The sequence below is a fragment of the Copadichromis virginalis genome, linkage group LG7 (assembly GCF_057382275.1).
Source record: "Copadichromis virginalis isolate Kocher_CV1m ecotype Utaka linkage group LG7, C_Virginalis_male_GT1.1, whole genome shotgun sequence".
Taxonomy (NCBI): Eukaryota; Metazoa; Chordata; class Actinopteri; order Cichliformes; family Cichlidae; genus Copadichromis; species Copadichromis virginalis.
The window spans coordinates 29,900,244-29,919,972 of NC_140624.1; the positions used below are offsets into that span (position 1 = coordinate 29,900,244).

The 19,729-nt window shown below is 46.7% G+C and overlaps 1 protein-coding gene across 3 annotated transcripts; it reads right to left on the minus strand.

Annotated features, from left to right (window-relative positions):
* Window positions 1-654: 654 nt before the first annotated feature.
* ppp3ccb (protein phosphatase 3, catalytic subunit, gamma isozyme, b) lies at window positions 655-19,729 on the minus strand. 3 transcript variants are annotated; one of them, XM_085462943.1, is made up of 14 exons: window positions 19,131-19,729; window positions 14,104-14,301; window positions 13,736-13,860; window positions 11,462-11,573; window positions 11,237-11,382; window positions 10,087-10,226; window positions 8,826-8,903; window positions 8,604-8,698; window positions 8,386-8,511; window positions 8,218-8,295; window positions 5,889-5,973; window positions 4,029-4,126; window positions 3,120-3,146; window positions 655-2,292 (listed from the first exon to the last, which is right to left on the minus strand). In XM_085462943.1, exons 1-14 carry the CDS (start codon window positions 19,180-19,182, stop codon window positions 2,117-2,119), a joined length of 1,536 nt encoding a protein of 511 aa, XP_085319069.1. In that variant the 5' UTR covers window positions 19,183-19,729; the 3' UTR covers window positions 655-2,116. The 3 variants fall into 3 exon arrangements, with proteins under 3 accessions (XP_085319069.1, XP_085319068.1, XP_085319070.1); XM_085462942.1 differs by having other exon boundaries at window positions 655-2,301; XM_085462944.1 differs by lacking the exon at window positions 3,120-3,146 and having other exon boundaries at window positions 655-2,301.

Consider the following 19,729-nt stretch of genomic DNA (forward strand, 5'->3'; position numbering starts at 1 on the left):
TTTAACACAGAAAGTTCCTGTTCATTCACAGTGAAAGTTTTTATATTCTTTATTCATTTATAATTTTTCATTTTCCAAAGACATCCAGCAGGCCGGATCAAAGACTTTCCCGAGCCAGATCTGGCCCTTGCACCTTACGTTTGACACCCTTGCTTTTACTCATTGAAAACAAAGACGGGAGTCAAATCATTTACACTGAGCTCACAGCACTAATGTTGGCAGGAAAACACAGCCTGAAAGGTCAAAGTTCATCTGAACACCTCTGTGTGCTCATCTCCTTTGGTTCTCCAGAAGTCCAAGCAGCAGATCTCCTGCTGTGTCAGGTGTGACCGAGTCACAGGAGATTGGAAATGCCTCTTCCTGTTACTACAGCGTCACACCTCCCAGCTCGCTGTTGACGGTTTCTGCTGTGAGCAGTCCAAACACCCCCACCACCATATTTTATTTTTTTAATTAAATTGAATCATCGTCAGCCTTTCCCGCCTGGCTGCGAGCTACTTCACGTGGAGTGAGCAGCAGGTGATGATGTGGAGATAAAAGCTGCACAAAGGACCACCTCCCACGCCGCACTCTGATTGGCAGCTGCTCGGCGACCTGTTCGCACACAGACGGCGTCCTTGAGACCAAAGCACACACAGACACACACTGAGCAGCTGTTGTTGAGTTTTTATTGAATGAGTGAAACGTCTACAGAGATGAGGCCTCGCAGGAACAAATCCAGCTGCTTACAGACAAACATCCAGATGTTTTTTCCTCTCTGTACATTCGGTGAGATATGTTCTGAGAAATGAGGCCCGGCAAACCCCCCCCACCAAAAATAAATCAAGAGTCAAATCAAACCCACGCAGGTCCTCATCACACCTGAAGCACACCTGAAACTCCCTCCTCCTCTTTGTGTGAAGGGCTCTTCTGTTCTACTAAAACTGCCGGTCTCAATCAATTTCAATCAAAAATGACGTAAATTATTAATATTGACGATTATGATTATTATTTACATCCAGCTCAGAGACTAGGAGGATCGGTGGTTTCTGACTGCCGTCATGTTAAATGATTCAGCTTTATTCTGCGTCAGCACTCAAGCCATTTATTAACAGATGACTTTATTTATGTACACTTTTTTTTAAAACTTTTTTTCCTCTCACAAGTTTCACAAATTATAATTTTCAGATTTTCTCTGATTTGTTTTGGCAGAATTCTCTTTTGAGTTTTTAATTCATTAAAATATTTTCTCAGGCTGTCATTTCCATTTTTCTCAGATATTTTTGACCAATGATTTTAATATAATTCTTTTATAACAATTTTCCCAAAGAGCTGCGATGGATTTGTAAAGGTGCATTTCACTAAAACGCGCTGGAGCGCCAGTGGAGGCCATGTTAAACTCACTCCTGTAAAACAGGAGCATGACGCGTTCCCGGCTTTTCCAAAATATCGGAATATAACAGATCTGTCTGAAGTTCAACCGGCCGGGGAGGCTCGAGTCATTTTTCCAGAATTAGGAGCTTCAGCTCAGAAACTCAGTTTTAATAAAGCAGAACCTTCAACTCTTTCCCTCCACTGCCTCCACACCTCCACTCTCGCTCCGCCCCCTCCCACCTGGATAGTTAAAGCCTAAGTCTATGTTATAAAAAAAAAAAAAAAAAACATCACATTGAAAAGAGGGAACAATTAAAATATACATATATTATAAATGTAAATACTCGCTCGGCGGAGCTCAGTCACACTATCATTGGCATAAGAAAGGATGGGTGTGTGTGTGTGTGTGTGTGTGTGTGTGTGTGTGTGTGTGTGTGTGTGTGTGTGTGGGCACGAACACAGCGTTTGAATGAGCGTCACTTCCTCCCCGGACCAAAGAAGAAAAAAGAAGAAAAAGAGGTGTGGCTGATACGAAGGTGTGGCATCAAGTACCAGCTGCCTCCTGATTGGAGGCATCGAGCGGCGCTGAGACTTTTCCTGTTCAGTCTGGATCTACGATATTTAACCGATGATGTAATAAATAAAGCGCGGCGAGTCGCTCGGACTGAACGGCCTCGTCTGCCGCTCGTGACGGAGGGAGGAGGGAGGGGAGGAAAGGAAAGGAGGCAGGGAAGGAGAGAAGGAGGGAGAGGAGGGGGAGGGTCTAGGCCTGAGCGTTGGTGCCGTTCTTGTCCGGGGGTCCGGTGCTCGCCGGCAGGTTGTTGAGGGAGGGCGGGGCCTCGTTCTGCTTGCTGTCGCGACGCGGCGGCATCCTCTCGTTGATGCGGTCCAGCCCTCGCGCCTCCTCGAAGCTCTGGATCTTGTGCTGCGGGTTGAAGCCTTGAATGGCTGCGAGGAAACAGGAAGAGGTTAGACACGAGGAGACGTCAAGCACAGCCGGGTCAGAAGGTCACCGCCAGCGCTGGATGCCGCCGTCCAGCTTTACTTTAAAATGTATTTTCAATGTCTGCACGTAATGCTAATATTTTATGACACATTTCAACGATTTCTCCTAAAAATAAATATCTGGTGAAAAAAAATCATGTTATTGTGTAAAAAAACTTTCCAGTTTTAAGAAATATTTTAAAATAATTTTGAGATTTTTCTTTAAAATTTCAGTAAAATACTTCTATTACTTTTAACAAATTCCATTTAATTTATAAAATAAATTGTCAAAAATGTAAAGAAAACATTTAATCAAAATTATTTTCAGCAATATTTTTGTACTTTAAGGATATTTCTAATTAGTAATATATAATTATGGCAATTATGTTAATATTATTTAGATATTTTATTATTTACCATTTAACATTTTAAATTTTAGTAACAGATTAGTATTTTACTACAGTATTTTATTAGCGTGTAACATCATTAAAAATATTTCACTTTTTATTTTAGAACTTGTGTGTGAACTTTTGCTGTCCTGCTGGCTCGTTTCTGACCCGCTGCACAAACAGTCACTTTTAAAAACACGAAGAGAAGGTGAGGAAACTTACTTGAAACAGGACAAAGACAGCATGAAGACAAAGAAACAGGTGATCAATAATCAGCTCTCACATTAGCTCATAAAAGGTTCAGGTTGAACATTAGACACCAACAGCACAGACATATTTCAGAGTGGGTGAACACAGACAGTCACACAGAGAGTCGGAGGGTCGGTTGCATACCTCGTGCCTCTTCTGCCTCTACGGTGGCTGTGTAAGCGTGAGTAGAAGTGCCATGCCAAAAAACCAATGGAGAGAGAGTGGGAACATTATATATCAATGCATTCAGTCAGTCACGTTATCAGTCCTGTTAACATGGAGTCAATCATCATACAACCCCAACCACCCCCCACCACCCCACCATCCTGACCACAGAGTCCGAGATTAGAGCACAGCTAACATCTTCATTGGGTTTATGGGGGTCTGTCAGAAACCGCAAAGACAAACCACCCGCGCCTGACTCTACCGTCATATCAAAGTGACGATTTTGGCGTCTAAACGTGACGCAGCTCCCAATCGGTCCTGATTCAGTGGTGCAAAGTTCATGCCGCCAACTCCGACCTACCCTGCTCTGAAGTAAGACCCGCTGGTTAGTCTGACCCTGGTGATGATGGTTTTTACCAGGGGGACAAAAGGTCGAGGTTCAGGCAACTACTTTTACATTTAATATGAATTCACCTCCATAAATACAGACGTTATACATATAACCTGGAATATTGCCACAAGCTGCAGCTGATGAAGTGATCTACATGACCAGATCAGGACCAGGAGTGTGGGTGAAGTTTTCAGGCTTTGTAATAATAAGTATAATTAGCCATTAATCCATGAAAATAAGTAAATGTAGTTTGATATGTGCTTGCTCTCCCTGCAGCCGTTCGTCTTTGAAGGCCAGTGTGCTGCAGAGATGTGCACAGGTTGGTCCGTCACAGGAGAATTGAGGACACTCGACATTTCCACCAGGCTACATGCTGATGAGGCGGGGCCAGTTTCTCGGCGGTTAGTCTCTCGGTGTGAGTGCAGGCATGGGGCGGTTAGTGTTAGCTGGACTCTGGGTTAGTGTTTGGTGGGATGTTCCGCTGCGCTCGCACTCACCGCTCTGCAGAGTCCGCCGACCGCCGGACAAAACACCGAGGGGCAGCGTCCCCGTCGGGGTCAGCCCCTTCAGCTGCAGTACGCTCTCGTTCTCCTCTCTGTCGACACACAAACACAACATCATTAGAGAGTGTCAGCTGATCGTGTCACCGATGAGGCACAGTTAACTTCAAAAGCCTCCAGACAGGAAGTCTAAATATGACGGCGTGATGTTTTCAGAGACAGCACAGATGGGAGGAGGAGGTCACTGCTGCACAACAAACCTGAAAGAAGAAACAAGGACTCCTCCTGACCAGGTTCACCAACATTCTACCAGATTAGCTCTCCAGATTATTGTTTATGATATAACCAGAGCTCAAAGCTCCACACAACCTTTCATAGCCTCCTGTGTGTTTCCTGTGTGCCAACACAGCAGAAACTAGGAACAAAGCACGTTTGTAGAGCTCCAGCTTGGGAGCCTTTTTAAGCTCTGCTTAGGTGGAGGTACTCTTTATTAGCAACCACACTGAGATGCAAACACATGCAAACCTCTTTCTCAGTTTTCTGAGGAAAGCTTGTTCCTCTCCACCAGGAGACAAGTCACCTGTTTAGTCTTTTACTGCAGATGACGGGATTTGCAAAAATAACTGAAACATGAAGTGATTTTCATAAAGACATAAAAGCTGAAAGACGTGGTCAATCACTGGCCTGCTGCAATTTTTTTATTCACCCTTCTAATAAATAAATAATAAATAATAAAGGTGCTGCTCTATCCAGACAACACACGGCTATTTGTTCCTACTCGGCTGATGTCAGTTCTCTAAAGAAGTCAGGGTTGAATTCATCTGCGGCTGAACTAAATGTTTAGTTCTACTAAATTACTCAAACTGTACAACAAACTGATTTGTTCAAACATAATATTTGTTTAGGTCAAACCCGAGTAACTGAAGCCAAGTCTAAATACCAGGCAAACACACCCTCGTTTGTGTTGGTTAGGTGTGAAAAAAATCCCACCTTATCAGTCCGACTTTGTCCAAACCACACCGACTTTTCGCCTGATTATAGCCAAAGCCAATCAGAATTCAGAACGCTTCTGGTACCAAAGACTGTCCATTTCCCAACATGTCTAAATATTCATGTGCAGATATCTGTTAAACCTGTTAGTTTAGAAAGCATTAATGAGCTTCTGTTAGCAGCAGGTCCAATGAAACGCTGCTGAGCTGTTCAGATTCCCGTACACGGGCCAATATACATCTGGTTAACTGGTTTAAACTTGACCTGTTTTTTCAGGCTTTTGTTCTTTGCACGTGTCTGTATCTGTGGTTTTATATCATATCTGATATCCTGGGTGTGGGACCGTTTCATTTGATTTTATTATAGTCCTAATTTTCATTTTATGATTTGCACTTCAGTAAAAAGACACCAAGCTGTAATGAAACAAAGTTCTCGGTTGAAGAAGTGAGTGCAAACAGAAGTAGAATTAAACTGCTGATAGAGATCAACTCAGTCATAAAGACGGACTGAAGATAAGGAGCCTGCGATGCTTTCCTGAGCCTTAAAATAACAGCAAGACATTTTCTGAAGAGGAGCAGTCACACTTTAAGGACAAATTATTCTGACACACTTCCACAGAATCAAAGGAGGACAAATGTAAACGACTGAGAAACTCATTAGCCTTAAATCAAAGTGGAGCAAAACTCTCAGTACCGTGCTCCAACAACCTCTTTATTCCACATTTTAGAGTGACGATTAAAAAAAGAAAGAAAGAAATCGTACAGAAAAAGGACTTAAACCGTCTCCTGCTTCTAAACATGGCCCTGATGTTAAAGAGTCTCATTGCAGTATAAACTTCACCCAAACCTTCAGGAATATAAAACACACCTGAGCACGGAGAAGACGCGAGCCATCTTTCCAATCGCCCGGATCTTGTTCCTGATCACCTCCTTCCTGACAGCCGGAGCGCCACCTGAGGAGCAGAATGGAAAAAGTCTTGAAAAGTTTGGTGGCATTTGAAATGAAGAACTCGATCTATACTGCGGAAGCTTGTCAGGGTCGACGAAACGTTCGTAAGGATATCAAGATGCGAGTCTGACTGTTTTTAGAAATTGAGGCAGAACTGGATTTAACCAAGACATCTGCAGAACACAGTGAGAAAAACCTCAGAGCCAAGCAGCTGGGTCGGAGAATTCAACCGTGTGAACCAGCCTTAAATCAGAAATAAGTAACTTGTGCACAGAAATAACAAATACACAGACTTTAAAAAAGTCACATGCATAGAAAAATACACCGAATGTGCAGACTAGTTATGACCTGATGGGAACTTCTAACTACCACATAATAATTTGAGCAGAGGAAAAGTATATTTTTAAGCAAACAAATTGGTCTAAAATTTCACAAATTCAGTGAACCGTCACACGAGAAAACAGATGATGCACAGACATATTTAAACCCAATGAACCCGAGCACGTCACCCATGCAGCGAGTTTTCAGTAAGTTTAAAGCATTATGACACATTTATAGTTCAAGTTGTTTCTCCCAGGGGTGTCAAACATAAGGCCCAGGGGCCGGAAGCGCCCTAGAAAAGTAGCTGTCTTTGGTAAATGTGATTGAGGGAATACATTTTGGACTTTTAACAGTTAAAAACATTTTCTTTCAATCTCAGTTTGCTGCAGTAAATTTGATCCAGTTTATTTTCCCCGAGTTTTTTTTTTTAATTTAATTCCAGAGCTCATCATTCAAAAATACCCAACAGGCTCCTCTTTTTTCATCATTCCCCGTCCACACAAGTAAAGACTATTTAAAAATAGTTTCCTCAGTTTCTTGAGCTTCAGGCCGACACTGATCGAGCTGTCGGAGTGGATTCACAGTTCTGCCCATTTCCTGCTCCAGGTTTTTATTCCTGAACACTCGTAGAGCAGCTTTGTATGCACAATTCAGAATAATGCTTCTGTATCTGATCCTGAGCCTCAGCTCACTCTGAAACAAGCTTTTTTTAGCTCATCTTCCTTTAAGGAAACCATGTTCTGATTGTCTGCCCTGGTAAACAAAACTTTGACTCTCTGTGACATCACAAAGATCCAAGACTAGAGGAAGCTGTGATAACCTGAGTGTTTAATGCACACGCACACAGCTCGATGTCGTCTTCCTTTCAGAGACCTGCTGAAGTTTTCTGAGCATTAATGATTAATTCAGAGGATGAGTGATAATCTGAGCTGACCTGTAACTCTGACGGAATAAAACATTTATTTCTTCCTGAATCAGTAAGACTGTAAACCCCACAGCAGGTATCTCCTTCATCTTCCTCATAACCGTCTCATTGTTAGCAGAGATTATCACAGTAATAATCAGCGAACCACAGAGGAGGCGGGGCTAATGGCGACTGCGCTCTCGCAGTTATGAGCCAAACTCGTTCTAACAGCTGCCGCCACACATCGACTTCCCTCAGGGTTTCACTTCCTCCCTGGGCCCCAACGCATCTGATTCATTTACATTCAGTGTTAAGCACCCGCTGCAGGTCGCCATGGCAACACGCCAGATACTACTGACAACTTTTTTTTTTTTTTTTTAAGGCTTCTCTGACTCGCCGGCCTCCACAGTCAGCCTGTCAGCAGCTAATAAAACACCCCAGAGCACCATCTGGCTGGCATACAGCACTTCCAGTGAAGCTGATCTAAACCAGAACATCTCAGCCCTGCTCTCTATGACATCACAGAGATCCAAAAGTAGGGAAAAAAAGGGGTAAACTGGGTGTTCAGAGCAGTGTGCATGCTGAGCTTTGGGCTCACAGAGATTACTGAACACAGACTGAGCTCATGATTAGATATTTTACCATGAAAGTCCCACTGGAACAGCAGAGACATGGATCAGATCCACTTTACATCAGCTCGACTGTAAGAAAACTAAAGCTTTCAGCACAGAGTCGTGTTTTTATCACCGCCATCAGAGGTCAGTGTCGTGTGTTCAAGGATAGTCTGATATCCTGTCTCACTGCTGCGAGCTGCACTTTATCTAAGAAAACCGCACAGAATTCACTGTGAAGACAGTGAAAATAAAACGTGTGAACCTGCTGCAGGAGGTATGTGCGACACCCTCGTGACCATGTGAACCTAACATGGCAAGAAATGCAAAGGTGCCAAACTGCCGTCCGTGCAGGCCGAGCCTTACTGAGCATGTGTGGAAACTAAATGGGTGTGGCTAAAGGCGTTCTTACCCTCGCCCGTGTCGTCGGCTTCGGATAGGAGCTCGTCATCGGAGCAAATGTTCAGCACGTTCACCAGCATCTCCGTCACTGTTTCAGAGGACACACACAGCGGCATGTCTGATTGGTTATCACAGAATGCAAACTTTAGAAAGATCCTCCCTCCTCTTTGACCCTCACCTTTCTCTCCAACGAAGGGCAGAGACCAGGTGAAGACATCCATGAAGTTGGGGAGCCAGTAAGGGTGAGGGGAGCAGTTAAACTGCCGAATGTTCATCACGTTGTTCTCGTATTTCAGCACCGCCGCTGAGGACCACACACACACACACACTCATTATCTTGACTCCATCAGCCTGCCTCCTGCTGCCATGGTTTCCCTCCTCCTCTGGTCCTCTTACCTTTGTTGTTGTACACATCCAGGTAGTTGGGAGCCGAGAAGATTGTGATTAAAGAAGGAAACCCCGTCGTCTGACTTTTCCTGTACATTCGATACCTGCCGGAGAAAAATGGACGGTGCTTTAAAAACACTGCACTTCCTCTAAAATCCACGAGGGGCAGGCCGCACACACACACGGTCATGAAAACACACTTTTGTTTATAAACAGCCGTAATGAACTCACCCAGCGTCCTGAGCTTCATGTGCTCGTATTACAGACAGCAGGTTATTGTTCATCAGAAAGTCACAGACTGCCGGGTAACTGAAACACACACACAACAAGAAGAGTTTTAAAGAACGGCTTTTACAAGACACACACACACACACACAGATGGAGGTGATCTCACTGAACGTGATGAGCATCAGAACCGCCTCCTCCAACCCACCGCAGTTACCATGACAGCTCAGTCTGCATGGGTCAGGTGTGCAGGTGGTGTCACACAATCATCACTTAAACCTGAGTTTAAGCCTGAGGCCACCAGCATCATGCAGCCCGAGGCTTACAGTTGAGGAACATTTCAATTTATTTTTGTATAACACCAAATCACAACAGCAGCTAACTCAGGGAGCTTAATAAAGACCCCACAGTTATCACATGACACCCTTTGAGCAAACGCTTGGCGACATTTGAGAGAAAAAACTCCCATTTAACAGGATGAAACCTCCAGCAGAGGTCACCGATGCTTCGCGTCAGGAAGTGCAAGAAAACATTCTGTCTTAAAAACTGCAGGGAGCTATCGGTTTACTTTAATAAAGGATACACTTCCTGTATCGGTGATTGATAGGAGCAGACTTTTATTGAGCAACGTTTAAAAAAAAACAGAACAAAAAAAAAACAAAAAACCCCAGACCTTTTTTCTGACCCTAAAAATAGAGACGGGAAGTAAACTTCTGATGCTGCTGCCTCTGTTCTTGAATTATTTCACGTTAAAATCGATGCAGCGTCACATTTTTCTCTCACTGTATATGTGGCCTCCACCCTAAGTAAGGCCGTCTTTACTTCCTGTAGTGGTGTGGGTCTGTGTGGATCCTCCCAGTCAGTCGTGTCCAGTGATGGGTCTGAGACGCCGTCTGAAGCGACCCAGATGCTCACTCAGGTTTGTGTGTGCTGACTCGGTAATAAAGGCCAGACGGCCACAAACATGCTCGCTGTAATGAGTTCTGTAAATGTTGAGCTACTGAAACAAACTAATGGTGGATAAAAGAGGCTTAGGAGCAGCTTTCGTCGCCCTGTGACTTCCGAGCAGTGTCAACGCTGCAGATTCAGCTTAACTATTAAGACAGAGCAGGGAATGCTAATATTTATTTTCAGTATCTGTGTGACAGCGGATTTAACGGCACTCACTTATCCACAGATAAGCCATTGTTTGTAAAAGCTTTAATCAGCTCGGATTAACAGAGCGCTCTGCTTTTTGGTGCTCGGGCGGCAGCAGCGTGGCTTGTACCTGTAGAAATAAGAGCATCCTCTGACACTGTTGTGGCAGAAGTGTTCCTGGGTCTTCTCTGAGCCGTAGTCCTCGCCCGGGTCTGACCACAGCAGGTCGCACATTGGCCCGAATGCCGGAGGCTCCTTAAACCGGTCCAGCTGGAAAAAACAGGAAAATTTCAGATAATTTAAACTCTAAAAGAGAATGTGTCTGTGAGGTTCTCAGTCATCCAGGTCATCGTAGTCAAAGGAGCTTGCAAAGAAAAGCGTCTGGACTTCTTTAAGTTGCTTGAAGACGTTTCACCTCTCATCCGAGAAGCTTCTTCAGTTCTAAGGTCAAATGGTGGGGAGTCCCAGATTTAAACCTCGTGGGAGTAACCCCCCACAGAGGGACAAAAGGACCCCCTGATGATCCTCTAATCGCCTGAGCCAAGGTGTGAAACTGGGTGTGGGTCACAATCAGCCAGAGTTTCAGGTGAGCTCATTGTGAAACCTCTCTAAAAGAGAATGTGTTTATAAACCACCACCAAGAAGAGTAAATCGTTTCCAGCTCTGATTCTTCGCCTGCCGGCTCTTCTAATATCTTGATGCATTCTCAATCATCCAGGTAAGTAAATCCCAAAAGGCTGATTCTGTTCATCTGGACGTAGCGTTTTCAGTGGGAGAAATGTTTTGTCACTCATCACTCATTAAGGATCAAGGAACTGACCTCACAGCCCCATTGTTCCTTCAGTGGGCTGGTTTCAGTCATTATGTAAATGTACTGTTTATAAGATTGTGGAAACCTGCAGTCAGCTGAGACTGAAGAAGTCACTTGGATGAGTGACGAAAGCTTCTCCCACTAAAAACGCCATGTCCAGATGAACAGAATCAGCCTTTTGGGACAAGAGCCAAACTCTCTCTCAATAACTCTCTCACTCTTCCTAAGGCCCTCCTCCCTAAAAGCACACTTTCTTCTGATTGGCTGACCCCAGTAAGCCAGCCATGGGCCAGCACATGTCGTAAACAGAGAAGTCAGTGAAGTCAGATTCAGGCTTGTGGTTTATAAACATTTACAAACATTTACGTTATTATTAGAAACCGATGAAAAATGCAAAACTTCAGACTATCAGTGACGTGCCTACTGAAGACTCTGGCTGTCAGCCCTTTCGTGATGTAACACATCTCACCTTTCGTATGTCATCCAGGCAGGTGATCTCAGGGCTTAGACCTCCGTGCACACACAGGAACTGCTGGTTGAGGAGGGCGGCCAGAGGCAGGCAGTCAAACGCCTCCATGCAGGCATCGTATACACGCTCAGAGTACTTTATCTTACCTGGAAACGCACACACACCAAGGTCAGCTGCAGTCAGATAAGCGGTCTCTGATGCTGGTGTGTGAGGACAAACACTTACACTCCTGCTTGAAGGTGAAGTACTCTGTGAGATGTCGGCACTCGTGGTTGCCTCTGAGGAGGAAGAGGGTGTTGGGATGGTTGACCTTCAGGGCCCACAGGTACAGTACACACTGCAGTAACACACACACACACACGGATAATCGTGAGAAACACCATCACCTGACTCCACGTGAACAGTTCTCTAAGACTGATGGAGTTAACCGCTCCTGGGTCCAAATTCTCCTTCAGTTAAACAGTCCAGCTGTTGTTGTGAGTGATGTGAGATTTTAAGGTGGGGAGAGGCAACACCGTCATGGTGAAAATAAAGCACAAACATAAAAGGTTTACGCTGAATGTGACATAATAATCAGGATGATAACGTTGGATTATCATTCCCGGTTCACCGCCATGACTGAAGGTGGAGGCCGGCAGAGGAGGAGGTCTGCAGGCTGTGAGATGATCCGCCGCTGTTTACTGACTCTGACAGATTCATTAATTATGGGGGATTAGTCGATGCCATTATTGATCGCTACAGGCCGTGGCCGACAGTCCTCGAGCAGAAACTCTCGGTGCAGAGGGAATACGAGTATCATGGAGAAACCTTCATCTCCATCAGGGAAAGAGCTGCTGAAGCACTGACATGCAGTAAACCGGCAGCTGACGGACGTCATCCTCAACCTCCAAACAAACCCACGGATCCTTTCAGCTGCCACTCACTCCTGTGTTTTTGTGCACCACCTGTTTCAATTTAATGTTTTTTCTGCTCTGAAGGCGTCGAGCTGTTCAACTGAGCCGAGCGCAGAGGAAGACGAGAAGAATAACCAGTGTTGGAGTCGGGCTGCGTGCACGCTGTCATTCCTACATGCAATTATGTAACTTCATGGCGCTGGTAAAGCCACGGCTTGTGTCAGACATGGGTGACTTTACGCTCGTGTTCCCTTTGTTAGTAAAAGAGCAGCGGCACGCTTCACCATTCAGCCTTTGAAAGATGAGACTGGAGAGAACAGCAGGAAAACAGCAAGACAAAATAAAACTACACAACCTCAAAGAGAGGAGACGACCTCAAGAATTTCTGGTTTGTGGCTAAAAAGTGAAGATTTTTAGCAGTAAATGAGATTCCTCTTAGTTTATGGATAATCGGCAAAACTGTCTTTTCTCCAGAGAGCAAACAGTTTGTGCATCAGTCTGCAAACATGTTTATTTGTGCTACAACGTTTTAACACGGGGGCCGACTCACTGCTGCCTGTGCTGGACGTCACAGGAACTGAAGCATGCGGTGCTGCCATGATCATGTGGTATGACTAAACACTCAGATTTGAGCTGCAGTTAAAACTTCTGAGAGACTTTTTCTGCCCAATTAAATGTCTGAAAAGGTCAAAAAACACAAAAGACATTAGAGCAATCAGCTGATTCAGCCGTGACTCAGAGTCGGGACACGCAGCACGCCGTTCGGTCTGCGGCTGTTGAGTCGTCTGGAAAACGAGTCTTTATGAAGACAAATGACCTCTAAACTAACAGAGTTCAGTCAAGCATCTGCTGCTGCAAACTGAGTGTGACTTTGAAACAGGACGATGACACACGGCGTCTCTGAGGTCCAGGCAGAGCTGAGGAGGAGGAGGAGCAGCTCCAGGATGTCCACTAATCCCAAACAAGGAAGCACGACGGCAGCCATACAAATGTCAGCAGCTCCATGCCAGAAGACGCCCGGTGCTCCCTCTGATGGGGCGCAGCTGGAGTTTGAGTTTGTGTGTTTGTGTAAGTGTGTGTGTCTAGCAGGGTGTGTTTGTGTGGAAGAGTGGGTGTGGCAGTCAGGGCGGCGAGGGGGCAAACAGTGTGCCTTTTATTACCCATGACTATTTAAAGATGCCCTGCAGAGCCGTGCGGGCCGAGTCTCCAAATGTCACGCCAGGATTTCTGTACCAACACATCCTGACAACTCCAACACAATAAACAAGACGACTCCGAGCTCTGCACACACTCCCACAACACCCAGGAAGGCTGAAGACGCACAGCAAACCTGGACGGGTATAAGTACGCAGGAGCTAACGAATAAATGAGAGAAAGCCCCAACTGCCAACTAATACCCACAAAACAACCCAAAAAAGATTCAAGACAAGCACAAAAGAAAGACCGAAAACAAGAGCCAAAAAAGGAAGAAAACAACCCGAAGACAAACAAAGTGACCCAAAAAACAAAAAAAATAATGAAAAAGAGACAAAACAAGAGCACAAAAAGTATAAAAAGGCAACAAATGACATTTCTTTCCTGTGCCGAGGAAGCTACAGACACGCACCTCAATGCTGAAGTAGCCTCGGTCTACGTAGTCCCCGAGGAACAGGTAACGGGTGGTGCTGGGGGACCCACCCACCTCGAAGAGCTTCATCAGGTCGAAGAACTGACCGTGGACATCTCCGCACACTGCACATACAAACACAACAAGCTCAGCGTTACTACAGCCGCTTTCAGACACAGGCTGAGCTGAGAGGAGGATGATTATGAGCTGTCGCTCATGCAAAGCTGTAACATTAGCGTTAGCAGACCGTGTTCTTTCATCATTAACAAAGAGGAAAACATGCTGGTGATAAATTCTCAGCTGACATCTTTAAATGTCTCTGCACGTCGCTGACATACCAAGTGGGCGGGGTCAAGGCGAGGCTTTACCTGTGATGGGGGCTTCCACCTCAAGCATGCATTTCTCCTGCCGGAGGATGGCGGCACCCTCGTTGATGATCCGCAGGGCCGTCTCCTCCTCCAGCCGACCCTCCTTTACCAGATGGGCCTTGAGCACCTCCAAACTGGGCCTCCCGTCCACGTACAGCTCTTTGACCGTCAGGCGGTCTCCAGGAGGATACGGCACGGCTGCAGAGAGATGAAAGAGAGAAGGGACACGGTTACACTGTGACCTCATACAGAACACACAAAACCTTCACCCTTTAGTTTAAAGGGGCTCCATGCTGTTGTTCAGGGACAGAATTGATACTTTTTAATGATGATATTTAATGATATTGAACAGGAACTCGTATTCCTGTCCTGCTGACAGGTGATCGCTTGCTGTAATCTTTAATAAAGGTTGGTCCCCTGTTCGGGTGTTTTCTGGCTGTTTTTGTGCTGTAACATTCCCACGCTCAGATAACGCCTCGTTAGGAATGCTCTTATCATCAGCGAGGTCACGACGTGCCTTTGCAGCACACCTGAGATCACCCGGGTACCCGCGGCTTTGTTTGCAAAGAGCAGGCCCGCTGACTTCAAATCCAAGCTTATCCAGGTCACACCTCAGAGCCAACCACGCAGGCCCACAGGCAGATCAGCGTCGGTGAGGTGTCCGCGGCATGTCGGGGCTCGTCCTGAACACAAAGCAGCAGAGTGTGGCGGCGCGGCCCAGCCCTGCAGGAAATACCAAGCAGCTTATTTCAAGAAAACCCGTCGCTGCTCACAGACTCCAGCAGGCAGGGCCGAGCTTCTACACCCACGGTTACTAACGTTCCTTAAAGGTGTTTGGACCAACGCTGTAAAACCGCTGCTGTAACAACTGTTACTGAGCAGCTGAGCCCGAGCAGATGCACTGCAGCAGGAATCAGAATCACAGTTAAAGAATATATAAAATATATAAAGGCAGGAGGAGAAGGACACATGACATGACTGTCTGCTCTCACCTGCACGGTCCAGGTCATGTGATACATTTATGACCTGGAATCACCTGTGTCTGTCTACATGAACTCAGTGACGGTGCAGTCAGACAGGCGGGTCAGTGTGCGCTGTGATTGGTCACAAACATGTATTTTGTGTTTTTATCACCTTTCCCCGCCACACCGGCTCCGACCGCCCAGTTCACCTGCTGTGAGGTCAGAGGCTGTTTGGTCACCTGACTGCTGCGGTGACATAAACACGGTGATGCACCGAGAGGAAGGTCTAAGAAGACGGGAGCAATCACGCAGACACTGAATGTTCCTGAACACTCGCTCCTGGCACGGCGCTCTAGTTCAGCACGCAGCTCTGAAACCAAACCAGGCCGCACGTGTTCAGCCAATCACGTCGCAGCTCCTCGTGAACTGGTTCATCGAAGTAAAAGCAGCTGCGAGTCCCCACCAGACAAATTTATCTGCCCGACAACTCGGAAGTGAGAGTGGAGTGTGTGAAGAGAGAGAGAGAAAAACAAAACCACGATTGTGAAAAGTAGGTGTTGCCGACCGCTGCAGGAAGCGGTATTCAAATAACCATCAGCAGGAGGGACACAGGAAGAGTGAAACTGCTCAGATGCTTAGTAAACTCAGCCGCCGCCCCGCACTTTGTTTGCTGTTGAAGCCACGCGGCTGCCTGCCAGTCAAACATAAGCAAAGCAGCGAGCCGGCCCAGCACAGATGGCCGCTTGTTTCTGTCTGTGCAGCCAGCGAGCAAACACCAGCAGGACACACAGAATCAGACCTGAGTGCAAAGAAACTTCACTTAAACAAGCAACAGCAACGACAGAACCCACGGACTGAAGCCCACATGCCAAACATGGAAGACCCCCCTTCCCTTATTTTTATTTATTTATTTATTTATTTATTTTTTGGGGGGGGGTCAGTGCTGTCTATGGACTGGTCTGAGGCCAAACCATCACAGCTAAGGCTTCAGTCTGAGCCTCACATTAACGCCGCCATGCAAACATCTGCACGGACGAGAATGACAACTCGTTAGATAAGAAGCTCATTTTCATCTTGTTTGCATATATATGAACTCACAGCTTCCTGCAGCCGACGCAGCCATCGATAACGAGCAACGTTAACGTGACCGACAGAGAAAAGGAACTGCTCAGGAACAAACCCCACACAGCCGAATAACCCAAACTGACTCATCCACACAAGTTGGAGCAGGTCGGGCTGACAGCTTCACATTACTGTTAATAACCTGCAGTTGTGTGTGTGTTACTTTCAGTCTTGCCTCGAGTTCATACTTGAACACCTCTGCACGACTTCAGGCATCTACCACAAACCGAGGTCAAACGCTAGCGCCTGTTAGCTTCAGCGTCACACCTGAGGAGCAGCTCTGTCATCACCTGGATGGTCACCACCTCCTTCCCATCCTCCCTCTGCTCCACTCTGCGTGTGAGGAGGTGCACCCACAGCAAGGCTAAGAGCAGCGAAAGGAGAAACTAACGTGAAGTCTCTCATACTGAGCTCCAATCACACCATAAATACCCAAATACCTGTCTAACTTCATGTGACCCTTAAAGTGCTGCAGATGTGCACCTTTTTGACTGCACAACGCCCGAACGTACAGGGTGAGGGTTGGCGTGTACCCCTGAGCGGGACAGGCCCCAGACGGCACTCCGTGCTCGGGCCCACCCCAAAAAGTCTTAACACCTTAACCACCTTAACAGATCAGCATTTTCCTTCCTTTTGATGTTGGATGGAATAACCATAAGATTATAGGCTTTGGAGACCGTGCTGACCCGATTCTCTGTGGGTGGAGTGGACGGGGTCCAGGGTGGAGCTCCATCACAGAGGCCAGGACAGCAGAGCAATCCTGCTGCATCCTCCAGCCCAGCTCCATCAATCATGAATGAGGACAGAATCATTACACATGCCGAGCGAGGCAGACGGCCCGACTGATTCGATTACCATCGGTAACTAAACCAAAAGGCCAGAACACACATGCACGCGCACACACACAGGGTTCAACAGGAAGCTGCAGATTGGGCTGCTGTGATGAACTACAGCCATCAGCAGCAAGCTGCTCAGCCTGAAGTAATTACATAATTCAATCGAGCTGATTCAGGGCTGCAAACAACACGTGGAAACATCCCAAAGAAAATTCCCAGAATCCAAGTAGGAGCTGTTCTCTGTGACCATTCCCAAATCAAACAGCAACCAGGTTGTCATCAGAGAAAACCAACAGTGAGGCTGAGTGCTCAGGGCAGCTTATCAGAAGGATAAGGTTCTGGACTTTCAAAAACGAACTGATAAACTCTTAGAGTGGATCTGGAAATCCATCCAGATATTCCTGGAAGAGTTGTTGTGTTGGTGCTCACAGATAAACAATCAAAGGTGATTCTGAGCAGGTAAATCCAATCAGAGTCGGCCGTATCGGCTTCCTGAGCGGCGGCACCGGCATTAAGGAGGTCTGTGTAATGACCAGTGGCCCTCCTAAGCTTCTCAAACCCGGTGAGCATATCAAACATGACCCCACCTGCTGCTTCACCCGACACCACAACGACTCAGAGAGAAAGCCGTTTTATTCTCCAGCAACCACCAAACTGGGCTCCAGCGATGGCCCATCTGTGCAGTGCTCCTGATCAATCAGCATACATTAGCCGGCCTAACAGTCGAGTCTAAAACACGCTAAAAACGCTCAAATTCATTGATGCTTGGAGCAGCAGGAAGTTATTTTAGGCTTCAGTGATTCAACAGGAACCAGAGTTCACAACCCAACGCCGCCCGTTTGGAGACACAACTCCTAATAGCTTCATTACTTCCTGTTTCATCATGAAGAAATGATAACGACATTGAACTTAATAATTTTATTCATCTACTGTGTAATAAGCAGGTCTTATAAAACAGTAGATGTTGGTGGGGAGCAGTGTCTCTCAGACTCATGAGCCTTCTGCAGATGAAAAGTTCTGTTTAAATCTAACCGGATAATTTCATTGATGGCTAAAGTGGGCAATAACAACTTTTTAAGGTGCCATCAAAAACTCCAAAAATAAAACAAAAGCAGAAGTAAAGAAAGACACTATCCACCACCATTTTAATATTATTAATATTGTTTCCTGATTGATAATAATAATAACCATGTGGTTATACACTGTGAAATCGCCACAATCATAGCATAACATAAACTAAATAATTTGTGAAATTAAATGGCAGAACATTTCAAATATAAACTAAAACACTAATGATACAATAAAAAACTAAAATATAAATGAAAAAAAATCCAAAATAAAGATGAACTGAATTATAAAACGTAAAAAATAAAATAAAAATATTTTCATTAAATTATAATAAATTAAATTGATAGGTCTTTAAATGTGGGGTGTGTGTGCAGGGGTTCGGAGAGCCTGTGATGCTGAGCAGGAGGTTGCCTCCGGGCTCGGATGGGCTCGTCTCGGGGGTGTTTGTTCTGCAGAGCGGTGAAGCACCAGCTGCTGCCTCTCTGAGAGCTCTGAACACCGCAGAGAAAAACCGCAGCAGCAGAACGTGGCTCAGTCCTCCACACAAACCTCAATTTCAAACTCATTTTCCATAAACACACACAGCGGGGCAGATTCGGGGGCGGGGGGTTGACGAGGCCAGTTTATTCACCCCTGAACCATTACGAGGCCAGCTGCCTGCCGCACACGGGGCGGTGTATACCCGCGGACAGGATCCAGGTATCCGCGGCGTCGTGCGGACTTTCCGCGTGAACCCAAGCATCGAGCGTGGCTTGACGGCGGGCTCTCACACCGCACACCTACATCTGGAGCTCAGGGCTGCTAAGCTAAAAGGCTAAGTTGTTAGCTGCCGCGGCATCGATTAGCGGGCTGATTGATTGGCCGGACTGCCTGTTTCCCCCTGCCTGGTGGAAGAGGCGTTAAAGCGGGCAGCTCGGGGAGAAATCACCGCTAACTGCGGCTCTGACATCCAGCTGCTCACATTTAGCGAAGCCATTAGCCCCGACACCCGTCAACTTCCTGCCCCAGGAACGCGCTCTAAAGCCGGACAATCACGTACCTTTGACGGGCCGCTCCGTGGTGGAGAGTTTGCTCTGGTCTTTGGCCGACATGCTCCCTCCCTGCGGGCTGCGGGCCGGAAAACAGGAGAAATTCCGAACTAAACTGGACCGATTCTTCCTGACGAGCTAGCAGGCTAGCTGGAGCGAGCTAGCCGCGCTAGCTGGTGGTGGGGCTGGGAGCGGCGGCGGCAGCGCGTCCCTCCGCGTACAGGGCAAGCGAACCGAGTCGAGCTGGAGTCAGACCTGACCAGGGTAGGGAAGAGGGAGCGAGGGCGTCCGTTTCACCGACAAACCGGAGCCTCTCCGCTCTGCCCTACTCCTCTCTGCGGTGCGGTGATGCCGACCCGCGGTCCAGGCAGGAAGCGGCCCGGGCAGCAGCGCCGATCTCTGGCTTCAGCAGCACCGAGCGGCGCGGCGGATCATGTCTCGGCTTTATCCCGTTATTCTCGGACAAGGTGCATCTGTTCCAGGCCGCTGCGCTTCAGTTTTTTCCTGTCGTGATCCGATGTGTCGCCCAGACCCTCTGTCGGATTACAATAATCCGCCGCAAGCGGATTTCCTACAACATGGCTCAGCACGGGCGGGGGGTTGTGGGTAA

Bases quoted from the DNA above. Each gene is read 5' to 3' on its own strand.
- ppp3ccb (XM_085462942.1), bottom strand. From the start codon at position 19,182: ATGTCGGCCAAAGACCAGAGCAAACTCTCCACCACGGAGCGGCCCGTC. The intron at 13,861-14,103 runs GTAAAGCCTCGC...TTGTATGTGCAG, and splicing joins GGTGGAAGCCCCCATCACAG to TGTGCGGAGATGTCCACGGT. The intron at 8,512-8,603 runs GTAAGAGGACCA...TGTGGTCCTCAG, and splicing joins GGATGTGTACAACAACAAAG to CGGCGGTGCTGAAATACGAG.